The 15,633-nt window shown below is 42.2% G+C and overlaps 2 protein-coding genes across 12 annotated transcripts in view; one reads left to right on the top strand and one right to left on the bottom strand.

Moving 5' to 3' along the window:
* CERT1 (ceramide transporter 1) overlaps positions 1-3,973 on the bottom strand; it is a 105,179-nt gene extending 101,206 nt beyond the window's left edge. The window contains exon 1 of one of the 4 annotated variants that reach the window (XM_038532539.1): positions 3,760-3,973. In XM_038532539.1, coding sequence (XP_038388467.1) covers positions 3,760-3,855 — 96 coding nt within the window. In that variant the 5' untranslated portion in view covers positions 3,856-3,973. The remainder of the gene's footprint in view (positions 1-3,759) is intronic. The other 3 variants (XM_038532536.1, XM_038532538.1, XM_038532537.1) reach the window with 3 other exon arrangements.
* POLK (DNA polymerase kappa) overlaps positions 3,696-15,633 on the top strand; it is a 66,510-nt gene continuing 54,572 nt past the window's right edge. For 2 of the 8 annotated variants that reach the window (XM_038532535.1, XM_038532534.1), the window contains exon 1: positions 4,584-5,564. The gene's annotated coding sequence lies outside the window, so the exon portion shown is untranslated. Of the gene's footprint in view, positions 3,930-4,432; positions 4,562-4,583; positions 5,565-14,498; positions 14,537-15,633 lie in introns of those variants that run through there. The other 6 variants (XM_038532530.1, XM_038532531.1, XM_038532532.1 and 3 more) reach the window with 6 other exon arrangements.

Genomic DNA, 15,633 nt, shown 5'->3' with positions numbered 1-15,633 from the left:
AGGTGTACTTGGCTCCCTATGTTCCTATTTCTTTTGCTATACTGGTATTTCTGCAGTCATTCAGATTCAGACCTGGCTGAGTGTTCCTGTATTGTATGGACAGAGTAGTTAGTGCATACAAAATCAGGTAAGTCTCTCAAAAACATCAAACCATCCTTCACACGAGAAAACGCCATTAGTTGTGTAACGAGTTTTGACAAGTTAACTTTTCCAAGCTTTACTTTCTTTGCTTGTCATTTGAATGGCTGAAAAACAATCATGAATACTTCTACTATATTTATAAAAGATACTGTTCCTTTCAATCTTTATAGCCTGTCATCAACTCCTATTCATCTTTCCTTCATATTAAGCCCTTAAATTTGACTGTTCTCTATTTTCAATTAATCCAATCAAATTATCAGGTTACTAGACTACTGAGAAGGCTTAACCACCTTACCTCTAGTATCTTCTGCATTTTCTTTCATAATTTACATAATCTTATTTACTTATTAAGCACATTGGCTTACTTATCTTACATAGTAATCTCACTGAATCTCTAGCTCCAAAATTTACACGGACAATTCCTCATTGCCTGTAACACAAACTTCTCGGATCTCCAGATCTTAATCCTATCTCATTTCCAATTACTGCCCCTCAGAGGACTAGTAACTGTGTGACTGTGGTCAAGTGACTTATTCTCTGTTTCTCTGTCAAACTCCAACTTTTAAAGTTGTCAAGATTAAAAAAGGATAGATTTAGAAGACTGCCAGGCACATAGTATTTTCTCAGTTGAGGACAGAGTTATGCAGAACCAATGAAGTTTAACCTTCAGTTGCAGTTCACTAGAACAGACCTCTTGCAAAGTGATAGAATGGGTACCGACAATTGTGTCTATAATTTTATATATATTTTTAAAGATTTTATTTATTCATGAGAGACAGAGAGAGAGAGAAAGAGAGATAGAGGCAGAGACACAGGTAGAGGGAGAAGCAGGCTCCATGTAGGGAGCCCGATGCGAGACCTGATCCCGGGACCCCAGGATCACTCCCTGAGCCGAAAGGGAGGCAGGCACTCAACTGCTGAGCCACCCAGGCGTTCCCATATTTTTTTCTTATAGAGGACCCAATAAGTTACATAAACTTCCAGACCTTTATTCAGTAAATGTTAGCTTCTCCTAGAAGGCAGATTTTTGCCTTTCTCATAACATTCCCTCTATTCCCTCTATCTAACAGAGATAAAGCAATATGCTAAACACAGAAGCAGAATCAAAGATTTCTGTTCCCAATAGTCCAGCAAGCATAATTTCAAAAGGAAAACAATACATTTAGAGTAAGATTCAGAACAAGTTACGAATAAAATACTATGGGAACTTAAAGGAAGGCACTATGGAATGATTGGCAAAATAAGAAAAGGCTTCACAGTAAGAATAGTGTTTTAAACAAGCTTTAAAGATGGGGGCACCTGGGTGGCTCAGTTTGTTAAGCAGCTGCCTTAGGCTCAGGTCATGATTCCAGGATCCTGGGATGGAACATCATGTCAGGCTCCCTGCTCAGTGGGGAGTTTGCTTCTCCCTCTCCCTCTGCCACTCCCCCTGCTCATGCGGTCTCTCTCGCTCTCTCAAATAAATATATAATACCTTAAAAAAAAAAAAAAAGAACTCTAAAGACAGAATTTCAGCTAACAGGTGTGCAGAGAAATACAAGATAAGGTAAACCTTGAAGGATGGAGAGAATCCACAAGAAACTTGTTGAGATTTATTTTATCCAGATTTAGTTGTTCTCAAGTCCCACCAAGGCATGACTCTCTTCCCATCAATATCCATCCTGATATTTGTTATCAATCACCTAGAATTATTGTCTATCCAGAATTTGTGGAACTTCCATGCTTAAGAAGTGATTCCACAGAAAATATGCTTCATAGGTATTTCCATGTATTTTAAATTACCATATAGGAAAAAACAACTTTCCTTTTTTTGGACCGGTATATTTCTAGTAAGTTTATCACCTCCCCCCATTCCAAATTCAGTCCGTTTTGGACGGGCAGAAACAAAACACATTAGTACTGAGACTTATCTACATTACTCAATTGAAGAAAAAGAACAGAGGCTGAGTTTTAACTCTTGTATAAATTACCAGGTGAATACAAACAGATCAAAATATATATGTACTTTAAATTTTAAAACATGGATTCAATATAAAATATTCTTGATTAAAAAGCTTCCAGAAATCATTATGTATAACAATGCACTGTTATATTTCAGGGGAATTTCCTTCATTGCTGTTAACAAAATACCAAAAACTATTCCTGTTAATTCTATGTATGCAGCAACATAAAAGTTATTCAACCATCATAGAATCGATCAAAAAGTACATTTCTTGACATTTAAATATCAAGGAGATGATTTTCCATACTTTGTCATAGAACATTGTCTCTACTATACTGCTCTGCAAACCATGAATACTCAGGGCACTGAGGACTCTTTCCACTAGTCACTCCTCAACCCTCCAAAATAGTAATATCAAGTAGGTCAAAAGGTCAGCCTATTTTGTAAAATACTCAGCACCACCAGAATACTAATTTGTATGTTTACTTCTCATTTAATGAGAAAAGTGATCAGTCTATCAGAATTAAGAAGAACACACTTGAAATTCCACCTGAAAACGTATACCTACGACACAAAGTGTTCAACACAGACTCCAAAACTACAAGACACATTTAATCTAAAGGAACCCGAGGGAGCTTCGACCTTCGCTTTACGGAAAGCCTTTCACTGAAATTCCAATGATCCCAGTATCAACACACATCATGATTCTTCTGTGTAAATAAACGTTAACACTCGCAGGTCTTGGTTGTGGCACTTATGTTTTACCTAACGCCTTTCTCACCAGCCTTGAATAGATAACAGGAAAACCTAATATGAAACAACTCCACAATAAAGATCCAAATGCTTAGCCAAAGTACATGTACTGGAAGCAGGGTGGTTTCTTAATAGCCAGTGGCTGCACATGATCTCGAATCTTATGACCAGCTTGCTGAAGGACTGGCCATTTCTAAAATTTTAACAGAAAGGAACAAGGAAGTAAAAAAGGAGAATGTGGAATCCTCTCTTAGCTAAAACTCTAAACGAACAAACAAGCCCCAAACCATGTACTATCAAAAGAAATAAATCACCCATCTTCTCTTAAAAAAGGGCCTCATCCATTTTAACTAATTAGCCTTCACAGCCAGTCCTACAACTATGTGCTTTGCTAAAATTTTGAAAAAGGGTGTTTTCTTTAAACCTTCAGGAAAGGTAAGAAGGGTTTTCCTCACTCTGGCCCTATGACAGCAAGAATATTTTATTATTAACAGCGCTCTTCTTCCTGGACTAAAGGTCAGCCTCTGCTCCGATCTGTTCCTGTTACCGTGTGTTTCTTGCACCCGTCACGTGACAAGCCAACAGCTCTCTTTTGAACTGGGGGAAAGACTGCGGAGAGCAGCACCGAAGTGTCCCTGAGACCCCTCCCCACCGCCGGCGGGCAAGCTCCCACAGCTCTGCCGCCCAGCCCGGTTCCCGCGCCCGACGGACGTGCCGAGTCCAGCTCCTGAGCCGAAGCCTCCCTAGCGCTCGCCGCCGCCACCGAGCCCCTCCTCCGCGCACCCGCACCCCCGCACCCCGGGGCAGCCCGGCCCCACCCCACCCCACGCCCTCGGCGCGGCGCCGCGCCTCGCCTCGCCTCGCCTCGCCTCGCGGCAGGTGAGGGCTGAGCCGCTGGCCCCCGGTCCTCACGGGCGGCTCACCTTGCTGAGGACTCCGCAGCGCTCCACGGGCGGCCCGGACTCCGTCTCCGGATCCTCCTCCGAGCCCGACGAGTTCCAGCTCTGGTTATCCGACATGGAGGCGCGACAGCCGAGCGGGAGACCAGCCCCCGCTCCCCGAGCCGCGCCGGAGGAAGCGCCCAGGAGCCGGGGTGAGGGCCCGGGGGGCGGGGAAGGGAGGAGTGCCCGCTCCGGCGCGGGGGGGGGCCGCAGGGGGCACGAAGTCCGGCCGCCGCGCCGCCGCCGCCGCGCCTGACACCGAGCGGACCGGGGAAGGAGGACGAGCGGCGAGGGAAGCCTGCCCTTCCAGCCGTCGGCCGCCGCCGTGGCCCCTGCGCTGCGCCCGGCGCCACCACCCGAACGCAGCCCCTTCGGTGCCGGCCTCCAACAGAAAAGGAACAGGAAAGACGGGAAGAGAAAGCCCAGCCAGAGCCCCGCTCCACTCACACCTCCGCTGCGGCCGCCATCTTCCTGCCTGGCCCACTATTTACCCACCCCTCCCCTGTCCCCTCCCCTCCGTCCTCCCCTGCTCCCCCGCCCCGTCCCCGTCCCCCTCCCCCGCCCCCTCCGACGTCTGACGGAGCACGCCGAGGGCCGGCGGTCCCCTCCCGCACCCTACCTCGGGTCCCCCCCGGGTACGCAGGGCGGAGAGGCGGGCGGAGCGGCGGGCGGAGCGGACAAGGGAGGAGGGACGGGGCCCCCGCCCCGCTGCATTCTGGGAAGGGCGCTGCTGCGTCGGGCGCGCGGCCTTCTGGGAGTTGTAGTCGCGATCCTGAGGCCACCGGTGAGTGTTGGCGCCCCGAAGGCTGTCGCCTGGGGGACCGGTCCAGTGGCGGGTGGGCTTCGTCTACCGGTTGTGTGATCCTTCCCCGCGGCCGCGCTTCTTGTCTCTTCCTGGCGTGTTTATGACGAAGCTGCGCCGGCTGGGGGGGGACCCGGGCTCGCCCTCCGCGGCCGCCTGCTAAGGCCCGGGAACGCCGCGCGGCTTCCGGGGGTGCGGGCGGGCTCCGCCGCGCCGGGCGGATCTGCGACCTCGCTGGTGACCCGGCCGCCCCCCGCCGAAGGTCTCCTATCTCGCGCCTCACACTCGGTGCGTGCCGCGCTTCACCGGGGCAAGCGCTTTGCATTTGTTAGATTCCGAGCGTTCATTTTGTGGAGAGTAATTTTGAAGATATCAGAGAATAAACGACGTTTGAAGAGTTTTTAAAGTAAAGTGAGAATGTGAAATGGTAGTCTGGGGTTTGCTTCACGTTGTGGGCCAAAACGCCCCCGAAGCCCGGTCGCCAACTCCACCGGACGTCGTCGCTCTGAGGGCGGCCGGGCCGCGGGGCGAGCCTGAGGTGCCGAGCGACCCGAGAAGAGATGAGGCGATGGGTGCAAGGCCCAGTAGTCGGTGCGTAAACGATAGGGACGATTTTTATTGTGAGGCCTGTAATTTTGTGACTTCAGTTTTTGTTTGCTTCTTTCACCTATTGTCGATTTCCTAATAATCGCCAACCACAAAATTCGTTATTAAACGTGAGAAGCAGTACCCGCATCCTGCAGTGGCTGGAAAACGACTGAAATTTTTGAGAATGGAGAAGGCAAAGTGGCCAGAAGTGTGACTCCTAGCGACAGAGGCCGCCCTAACTGGGATCCAGGAAAAACAGGAATGAGAAGTGCCTGTGATTGATGTCCTTTCGTTCCCCTAGATCGAGGCTTAGAGATGCTGAATCCGCCGTCAATAAGTTACAGATCACTTTCCCGTTGTGAAATCAAGTAGTAATTCATAATTGAAAGTCATTCAGGTGAATAAAACCTTGAAATAATGCTTTTGAAAATACTTTGACAGCATGTTAACACCTAACCCCAAGGTTGTCATTCAAAAGAGATAAAAGAAAAAAATCCACTTAGGATATTTTCCTTATTGAATTACTAAATTATGTCTTTAGAATTTTCAATACTGTAACAAGTTTTATTTTCCCTTTGATTACCTTATATGGTTAAATTTAATGTTTGATTCTTTGAGCTCTAGGTTTTAAAGGACATTAACCTTAAGGAAATGATTGTGAATTGTTGAGAAATCCACCTAATAATGCGATTTAGCATCCGGGGAGCATAGTATATGTTTATATCGAAAACGGACTTTCTGTTACCTTCTCTGCATTTCTAAGTTGTGTGTGGGTGCAGTCACCAGCACTTCTATCTCCGAGGTTTCCACTTTGTAGGAAATTGCTTACTTGTAGTGGTCTGTTTTTAACTAGGGTTGAGGGAGGAGGCATTCTGAGAAAGAAATCATTTAATATATATGAAAATCCCATGATAAATGTTTAAATGGATGCATTATTTTGTTCCACTACAATGTGAGTTCCATAGGGGCAAGAATTTTAAGTTTTTTTCATCCATTTTTTCCATTGCTTTTTTCTATCTTTAGTCCCTATGTGCTCAGTGCATAGGAAGCATTCGGTATCATTCATGTACTATAGTCTTTCAGTTAATAATTTAACAAATATACTCTATGCAGGTTACTATGCCAATTACTGGGTAATTTTAAGACAGTAAAAAGGGGGTGCAGGGGAGCTCTGCCTTGGAGGAGATTATAATAGAAAACAATGTAAGGAAGGTACACATGTAACTTTAATAGCTGAACTAGGGTTTGAAAGAAGGTAACCTTTATTCCTACCACCTGAAAGTGACAAAGCCTTTTCTCTTTACTCTGTTATCTAATCCTGGATCTTTGTAGGCCACTTGCCCCAGGTCTTTTTTTTTTTTTTTTAAGATTATTTATTTATTCATTCATTCATGATAGACACAGAGAGAGAGGTAGAGACACAGGCAGAGGGAGAAGCAGGCTCCACGCTGGGAGCCCGATGCGGGACTCCAGGATGGCGCCCTGGGCCAAAGGCAGGCGCCAAACCGCTGAGCCACCCAGGGATCCCCACCCCAGGTCTTCTTAGTTAAAACAATGGCTTTGGGGATTTTTTTAAAAAGAGGACTGTCCTTGTTTGCTGATCTCTTTCCACCAAGTTATCATATAAACTATTCAAAATAATATAAAATGATCGTTTTATATGACTTATCACTGTGTTTGTGACGTTCAGCATGTCATGAAAATGAAGTTCGGAAAAAAACGTAAAAGCTACTCTTCAGTCTCTTTGTCTTTTCCGATTTAACTGGTACTGCTTCCCCCTTTGGATGCATTTTCCACTCCCACCCCCACCCCCCACCCCCGTTTTGAATACTAATCAATCATATTATCTTCTCTCAATATTCCTGTGAGGCCTGTTCAAGAATTGCTACTATGGGGATTCATGTGAGTTCAGAGTGAGCAAGCAGATAATCCCTGGGTGTAAATCATAGCTGGCTTCATCCTTAATAATCCTATGAATTTGGATGTGTGTTTAATAAATACTAATTTAATAAATAGCATTATTAGTTTAGTCACTTTTTATTATATATATCCCAACTATTGTGCTGCCAAATGGATATTTGTGAATGGATATTTGCATAAGTATATAAAAATGGATATTCGTTTGTATAGTGGTGAGTGCATCTATGTCCATGTCTGAACATGTAAACAGTAGTTTCAGAAATGTAAAAGGCTACAAGAAACTTGCATGTTTTCATCTTTTGTGACATTACATAATTATTATAAAATATCCTTGCAGGTGTATTCACAAAAGTGGATATACTAAGTGTGTAAAGTGAATATAGGAATATTAGGCAGCCCCGGTGGCGCAGCGGTTTGGCGCCGCCTGCAGCCTGGGGTGTGATCCTGGAGACCCGGGATCGAGTCCCACATCGGGCTCCCTCCATGAAGCCTGCTTCTCCCTCTGCCTGTGTCTCTGCCTCTCTCTCTCTGTGTCTATGAATAAATAAATAAAACCTTTAAAAAAAAAAGAATATAGGAATATTGAGATGATTGCTCCCTTTAGTCTGTTAATCTTTTATGTTGGTACAAAAAAAGATTGTATTTTACCTATCTAGATCAACATCGGGCATGTGTATCTTCCAAATTAATGGTTTTCAGTTACACTTAGGTCTTAACACATATATTCATATGTAGTATAAGCAACCCAAGCATACTAGTCTATGAATAAACTTTATAGGATTGTCATTTTTCTGAAAGAAAAAGGTTAGCAATTCAGCTAACGAACTCGAGTTTGTTCAAGAACGGCAATTCGGGACAAACCAACCATGGTGAACCATAGGCAAGTCCAGAGAACAGAAGAGAGCTTCCGTTTATAGAGGAAAAGAGGAAGTTGGGAGAGGTTATTTTGGACAAAAGTTCATTGGAGGTAAATGACAGCTGAAGTGGTGGTGGCTTCTCATTGGTTGTAAGCAAGGGCAGCTGGCTATTGGCACCAAAAAGCCATCTTCTTTCTTCCTGCTGGACTGTGCAAGCTAAGATGAGTGATAAGTTTGTGAGAGCCCTACTTTCATGGCTCTCCCACTCCAGTTTTACTTCAGGTTTCCCTAATATATTTTCACATTAACTTGCTTTGATAAAGATCTTTCTTTAAAGCGGTACTGATCAAGAGTGAGGTCATCTGTTCCTTATTAGAATCATTTTTGTCCCTTGGTGCCAGCCAGGACCTTTTCTGGGTGCCGTGTCCCACGTTGGACGGAAATGCACAGGTTGGAAACCGTTGAGAGGATAGGATAGAGGACTCTTTAGGCATTTCCCATCAAAAGTTTATCTTACGATTTCAAGTGTTGGAGATCATCTTGAAATATTGTGCCAGTATTACCCTTTGGAGTACACCATTTCTACAAAGGTTTGATAGGCAACAGATACAAACCCTAAAAATTAGTATACGAAATAAGTGGAGAAGGATATTGACCCTGTTTGTGTAGTACTGCTAAACCAGGAGCCCAAGCCCAAAGATAACCAGCCTAAGAGATCAGAAGACCATAGATTGTCAGGTGGACAATCTGCAGGTGGAATTTGTTGTAGTCAATATAATTGTTCCCTAATTTTATAAATTTGGGGTTTTCTACTGCTTCAGAGGAAGCAGTTATCTATATGCAACAGGTGGTGTTTGCTATTGCATAAACATCTTGTTCAGCACATAGGTAATTAAGGGCTGTATGACTATCCAAAACTACTTTAGCCAGTGAGACAAGTGATCATTGTTGGACTGCTATTGCCTCGGTGCTGGAATCAGCGAGTTTTCCCAGTTCCAGAGAGTGTTTCCTAATCATCCCCTGGCATGAACACCCACCAATGGAATAAGTGCCCTTATGATGGAGACAAATCCAGAGTAATGTATACCTCCTGGGAGTTCCCATTTAAGTTGGCAATAAAGATTTGATGGGGAAGACCAATGGGAGGACTAATGAAAGGCTTCAGATTTATTGTGGATCCACGGGCCAAATTAGAAATCATAGTATGTGTTGGCGTCCAGCCTGCCAGCTGTATAAACACTCATTGGCCCATTGAATAGCGCACTTGCTGCACAGATAAAACCAGGTGGTGCACATAAGACTCCTGCAAGGGTTTGATTATTAATGGTGCTATTAGTTGGGATTATTCAATTGACCCTTTGAACCAAGTGACTGTGGTGTTTGGGGAATAATTAGGGAGAATTTATTCTGTTCTGTGGACTTTATTCTTGAAGAGTGTATAGAGGGGGCTTGTTTTGTTACAGTGACCTAAAGTAGTAGAGCAAAAAGGGAACCATATAGGTAGAATAAATATGGTTGGTTGCATTGAGAGTTATGGTAGGAGAGAGCTCAAAGTATAGGAAAACCTGGTTATAGAAGTTTGAATGTAAGAAATATCTGGAGGGATATGGGTATAGTTAGTGGTCACATTGGAGATGATGAAAAGGTTTGCTATGGGAAGACTAAAGGGTTGCAACTCCTGTAGACCGATCCAACAATCAATAAGGTTTTGTCAAAGGATTGGGAAATTCAAATGAGGATAGACAAGGAGAAAAATAAGAAAAAGCAGAAAGAAGAAAATATACAGGCCTGATCCTGTCATCTTAGGGAAGCTGTCTGCTTCAATGTCCTGTGCTCTATTTCCTGGAAATCTTTAATTTGAGGTCAGTAGTTGATAGGCAGTTCCATTCAGGGTTTTGGAGCTTTCTTTAGATGAGACACATGAATCCAAGGAGTCAACTTTTGGACTTTAGTGACCCAAGGATTGTTCCATAACACTTGATGAGGGCCTCTCCAATGTGGTTGAAGAGAGTCTTTTTGGAGATATCTTTTCGAAGAAATGAAATCCCTAGGTTGCAGTGTGTAGTTTGAGGGCTTCATCTCCCAGGAGTGTGCTGTGAAAAGATTGGCCTACTAGGGGATCCCTGGGTGGCTCAGCAGTTTGGCACCTACCTTTGGCCCAGGGCGCGATCCTGGAGTCCCGGGATCGAGTCCCGCGTCAGGCTCCCAGCATGGAGCCTGCTTCTCCCTCCTCCTGTATCTCTGCCTCTCTTTCTCTCTATGTCTATCATAAATAAATAAATAAATCTTTAAAAAAAAAAAAAAAAAAAAAGATTGGCCTACTAGAGCATGATTATTTTTGAGGGATGTAATTAGGCCTTTGCAATACTGGAGTATATCTCTTTATTAGGTGCCGGTCAAAAGAAGTGGAAGCTAGAGGTATAGAACATCCAGTCATTCTCTCAAAGGTGAGGGACACCTGGGTGGCTCAGTGGTTGAGCGTCTGCCTTTGGCTCTGGGCATGATCCTGGAGCCCCAGATCGAGTCCCGTGTCTGGCTCCCTGCATAGAGCCTGCTTCTCCCTCTGCCTCTGTTTCTGCCTCTGTGTGTGTGTGTCTCTCTCATGAATAAATAAGTAAAATCTTTTTAAAAAGAAAGTTTAAAATTATCTCAAAGGAAAAAAAATAAATAAAATTATCTTGGGGATCCCTGGGTAGCTCAGCCGTTGAGCATCTGCCTTTGGTTCAGGGTGTGATCCTGGAGTTCTGGGATCGGGCTCCCTTCAAGGAGCCTGCTTCTCCCTCTGCCTGTGTCTCTGCCTCTCTGTGTGTGTCTCTCATGAATAAATAAGTAAAATCTTTAAAAATAAAAAAATAAAATTATCTCAAAGGTGACAGTATATGAATTCTAAAGGGGTGGATCTGAGATTTAGGACTGTCAGCGATACTTTTGGCCAAGAGTTTCCACAGATTTGCCAGTTGAGTTTTGATGATGCTGTTTGCTGGTTTGACTAGTTCTAAACACTGAGGATGGCAGTGGAAATGCTGTAGAACTGCCCAAACAGGACAGACTTGCTGTAATATTTAACCAGCAAAATGGGTTCCCCAGACACTATGGAGCTCAGGGTGGATTCTCCAGATAGGGATTTTTTTTTTCAATAGGATTTTAGCTATTGAAGAAGCAGTAGCTTGTCTATGTAAAAAGGCTTCAAACCAGTGGGAAAATATTACCAAGACATACTTGTGTTCATGAGATGGGGAGCTGAATAGAGACCATTTAGGAGACCTCAAATGGTCCTTTGGGCAATTTAAAGTGCCCAGGAGCAGTGTCAACAAATTTTTTGAATTGTATTTTTGGTGAGGACAATTTGCTATTGCTGGACAAAGGGGAAATCTTTCTTCCAACTGGACTATGCAAGCTTTGACAAGTAGTATGTGTATGATAGTCCTCCCTTCATGGCTTCCCAAGTTTGAATTAGGCTTCCTTAACACATTTTCACAGGACTTACCAGATTTTTTGAATAATAGGACAAACTTTTGCACTTAGAAAAAAAGACCAAAAACAGTCATAAAATCTAGTTAAATAAAAACTTTGTAGTTAATCTGATGAGATTATGTACATTCTTTACATATGAATGATCCCACAGCCAGACAGCTGCAAAATTTCTCTCTCCTTTTTGCATATGCTGGTACTATGTTCTTTCTCATTTCTCCCCTTCTCCTGCATTACTTTGTGTATTACTATTGTCTGTTAATATTTTGCCTTTTCTATTCCTTGTCTGCCATGGCAGTCATTTACAGCAGTGATGGGAGAAGCAGAGGAAGGAGTAGATGAGAAATAGTGAGAAGCTGGGAGAATAATAATTTGGAATGGAACCTCCCATCCTGTTTTAATTGACTCATAGGTGCAAAGAAGGGAAGCTTCTGCTATTCCTATTCTTAATTCTTACTTCAGCTCTGTTTCCTGCCTCAGTATCCCAAAAGCCTCTAATTCTTTCACATTTTTTCAGGCCCTGTGATTGCTCTTTGTTTTCTGGTCTCAAATCTAGGCTTGATGTCTTCTTCCTACATCTTAATCTCATATTTTTGTTTTCTGCCAAGGGGAGTAATTATGATTCTAAATGATGAGTGACATTGTTAGGTTAATCCTCTTACAGAGATGGATATTTAAGTAAGCACTGCCAATAATTATTTTTCTTTCTTTTTTCCTTCTTCTTTTTTCTAACCACCCACACTCCCATTTGTATCAAAACATTTTTATTAACATCAATTTTTATTATAGTGTGCTTATACCACTAGGTCTTATTCTGTTACTCTGATTCCTAAGGTGACTTTGCATATATGTCTTGGATTCCCTTGTGTATTGATTTTTAACATTTTTAACTCAAGGACAACTGGATGGGGTGGGGAGAGGGATTCATTGATACCTTAATGCACTGCGTGCAGTTACTTTTGTCTGTGTGTGATCAAGTCTTGTTTATTATTTTATTATTTTTTTAAGATTTTATTTATTCATGAGAGAGAGAGGCAGAGACACAGGCAGAGGGAGAAGCAGGCTCCATTCAGGGAGCCCGGTGCGGGACTCAAACCGGGGTCTCCAGGATCACGCCCTGGGCCGAAGACAGGCACTCAACCGCTGAGCCACCCAGGGATCCCCCAAGTCTTGTTCATTTTAGAAGCATAAACAGTAGAACTAGGAAGGAGTGATGAAAATGAGAACCAGTCCCCCTGACGGAGCTGGATCCAGCACAGGCTCCCTGTGTGTGTGATCAAGGCCAACCCAGCGGCCTCCATCAGCCTTCGCCTGACGGGACAGTATGGGCAGAAGTGAATGTGCTATAAGGGTGGGGTAAAATTGGCTCTGGGTTTGCTCTGAACCAGGTGAAAAAGAAGTCCAGAGGTGCCACAACACCCTTGGTGGAGAGCACCCCAGGCTGGCTCTATCCACGCCTGAGGCAAAGTCGTGCTCTGTAGGGGAAACCATGGTGCTTTCTGGTCACCAGGAAGGCCCCAGATGTTCAAAGCAAGCCACAGTGAGGGCTCTCCCACCCCCACCCCCACCCCCACCCCGGCCTGTGAGCACCACAGGGTGCATCCCATGCATCCGATGGAAAGTTCTAACATTTGGCAGTCAGACAGTGATTTCAGAAACAGAATTTCAAAGGGCATGTTTTATCTGGTTTTCTGTTGTATAGAAGAGAGGCAAGCCAGGCATGTTCCAAGCAGAAATATTCTTTGTTGTTGTTGGATAAAATTGAAATTTTATTCCATTATCTTTTATTTACATCTGTTGGTTTTGTGGGATAAAAACTTGTCGGGTAGTTGGTATTTTATAGATTTCACTGTAACAGTAAAAAATCCTTTAGTCTAAAAAGTACACAGTACACATCTATAATAGATGAACAGTGCTATTAATACCTACTCTCTGCATGTACACATTTTCTTTGTTTTTTTACCCTCAAGCTTTTGAGTCTCTAAATTTTAAGCTCTTTAACTGTTATTTTGAGAAATTCATTAGTATCTTACAGTACTACTATATAAGAAGTATGGTATTTTTAAATATTGGTAGGATCCTCATAATGGCTATTTTGTAAATGTGTTTGCTTCCTGTTTTTCTCCCCAGCCCTTTCATTTGTTTCACTTTTACTGTAATTTCAGATCTTCTTCTCCTTACTCAAGTAAGCTGAAAAATACTGTTACAGAACTATACATATTGTTATGGTAATACAGTTTATGAATATAGTTTATCTTCATCCTTGCATTTATTTTTTTTAAAGAGTTTTTATTCATTTATTCATGAGAGACACAAAGAGAGACGCAGAGACCCAGGCAGAGGGAGAAGCAGGCTCCATGCAGGGAGCCCAATGTGGGACTCTATTCCGGGTCTCCAGGATCAGGCCCTGGGCCAAAGGCGGCGCTAAACCGCTGAGCCACCCGGGCTGCCCTTCATCTTCGCATTTAAAGTATTTATTAAGACTTGCTATATGAAAAAAAAAAAAAAAAAAGACTTGCTATATGATGGTCCTGACTGGGGTGCTATAAAAATAAGAGATATATACCACATGTCCCACAGATTCATTGCTTTTTAGCATTTTACTGTCTAGGAATACAGACAATAATTAAGTGTATAAAGATATTGTATGTTTTAATAGTGTCAGTATTATTATTAAAGAACAAGTAAAGATTTAAATTGTCACAAGATACATATTCAGTAAATATTTAAGGACGAATGGAGTAAGTTTAGTTAGTTGATGATTAAAGGGAAGTTGTAAAAACTGCAATTAACAAGGCTCAGGAGAAAAATCACAAACAGGTTAAAATTAGTGAGAAACAACCAAATTCCAGCATAACTTTTTGTAAGGAATAAGTATTATTTGTTAAGAACCTACTCAATGTTAGGCATTGTTTTAGGTTTATTATATTTATTTATTTATTTTTAAGATTTTATTTATTTATTCATAGAGACACAGAGAGAGAGAGAGAGGCAGAGACACAAGCAGAGGGAGAAGCAGGCTCCATGCAGAGAGCCCGACGTGGGACTCGATCCAGGGTCTCCAAGATCACGCCCCGGGCTGCAGGTGGCACAAAACCGCTGCGCCACCGGGGCTGCCCAGGTTTATTATATTTAGTATTCACTCCCCCAAAATTCTGCAAAGGAGACATCCTTATTTTACATACAAAGAAATTATTGTTCAAAGAAGTTATGTAAGTTACCCAAAGTCATAGCTAATTAATAGTCTAGCCAGACTTTGAAACTCAGAGACATATAATATTTACTATCAATATATATGATTGTTTTTAACTCCAAAACCAACAACAAAAAAAAGACAACGATTACCCTGAAATGATTGAACATTTGAGAATCTTGTTAGAGCCCAGTTACATTCTGGGCATGTTGCATAGTTTTTCTTTAGTTTGAAATTTTTTTTTGAAAAAAATTCATCCACATACATTTTAAAGCTGCAATGGCATATTATGAGGCAGCTTACAGTGTTTTTCTATAACTAAAGGGATCTACTAGCAAGTCTATGTTTTAATTATGCATAAATAATTTAAGTGGTCTCTTTTGCAATCATTCTTTAATGTTAAAGGAATTATGTATTGATTTAACTCAGTATAAGAGTATTTCTCATGAAAAATAGTCATTGGTATCTATCTTTTTATTTTTTATATCTTTGAGTATTTTTTATGAATAATCTTGAGAAGTAACAAGGGATGGTGAACAATAACTTTATTAGAAATTGTAATAAAAATTGTAACTTAGTAAACAAATTTTTATCCCATATTTTCCTGAAATGAGTAATGGATGTCCTTTGAAAGCAAGTAGCTGCTCATCAATTTTTTATGCATGATCCTGAACTATCCATCCTATAAATAAAGATTCCAGATATTATACTCATGTTTAATAGATTTTAGCTTATCATTATGTCTGGTTCTTTATCTTGCACTTGTAACATCAAAACATTAACATTGAAAACTTTGACATCTCATAATCTTGTTAAAGAGAAGACATCCATTTTCTTTCCTCTATTGTAAAATATTTTCATTTTTTATTTATAAAACACCACGTAGAAGTACAAGTCCAATAAGGTTTTCATTTCTACATCATCTATTTCCTTTCTGTCCCCTTTGTATACACATCTGCCTTAGACATTTGTTGATATACAAAACACATTAAATAATTTTTAGTGCATAAATATAAAGGATGAAA

This window comes from Canis lupus, chromosome 3 (genome assembly GCF_011100685.1).
Source record: "Canis lupus familiaris isolate Mischka breed German Shepherd chromosome 3, alternate assembly UU_Cfam_GSD_1.0, whole genome shotgun sequence".
NCBI lineage: Eukaryota > Metazoa > Chordata > Mammalia > Carnivora > Canidae > Canis > Canis lupus.
Note: the sequence above shows the minus strand (reverse complement) of the source record. Positions and strands in the feature narration are given on the sequence as shown.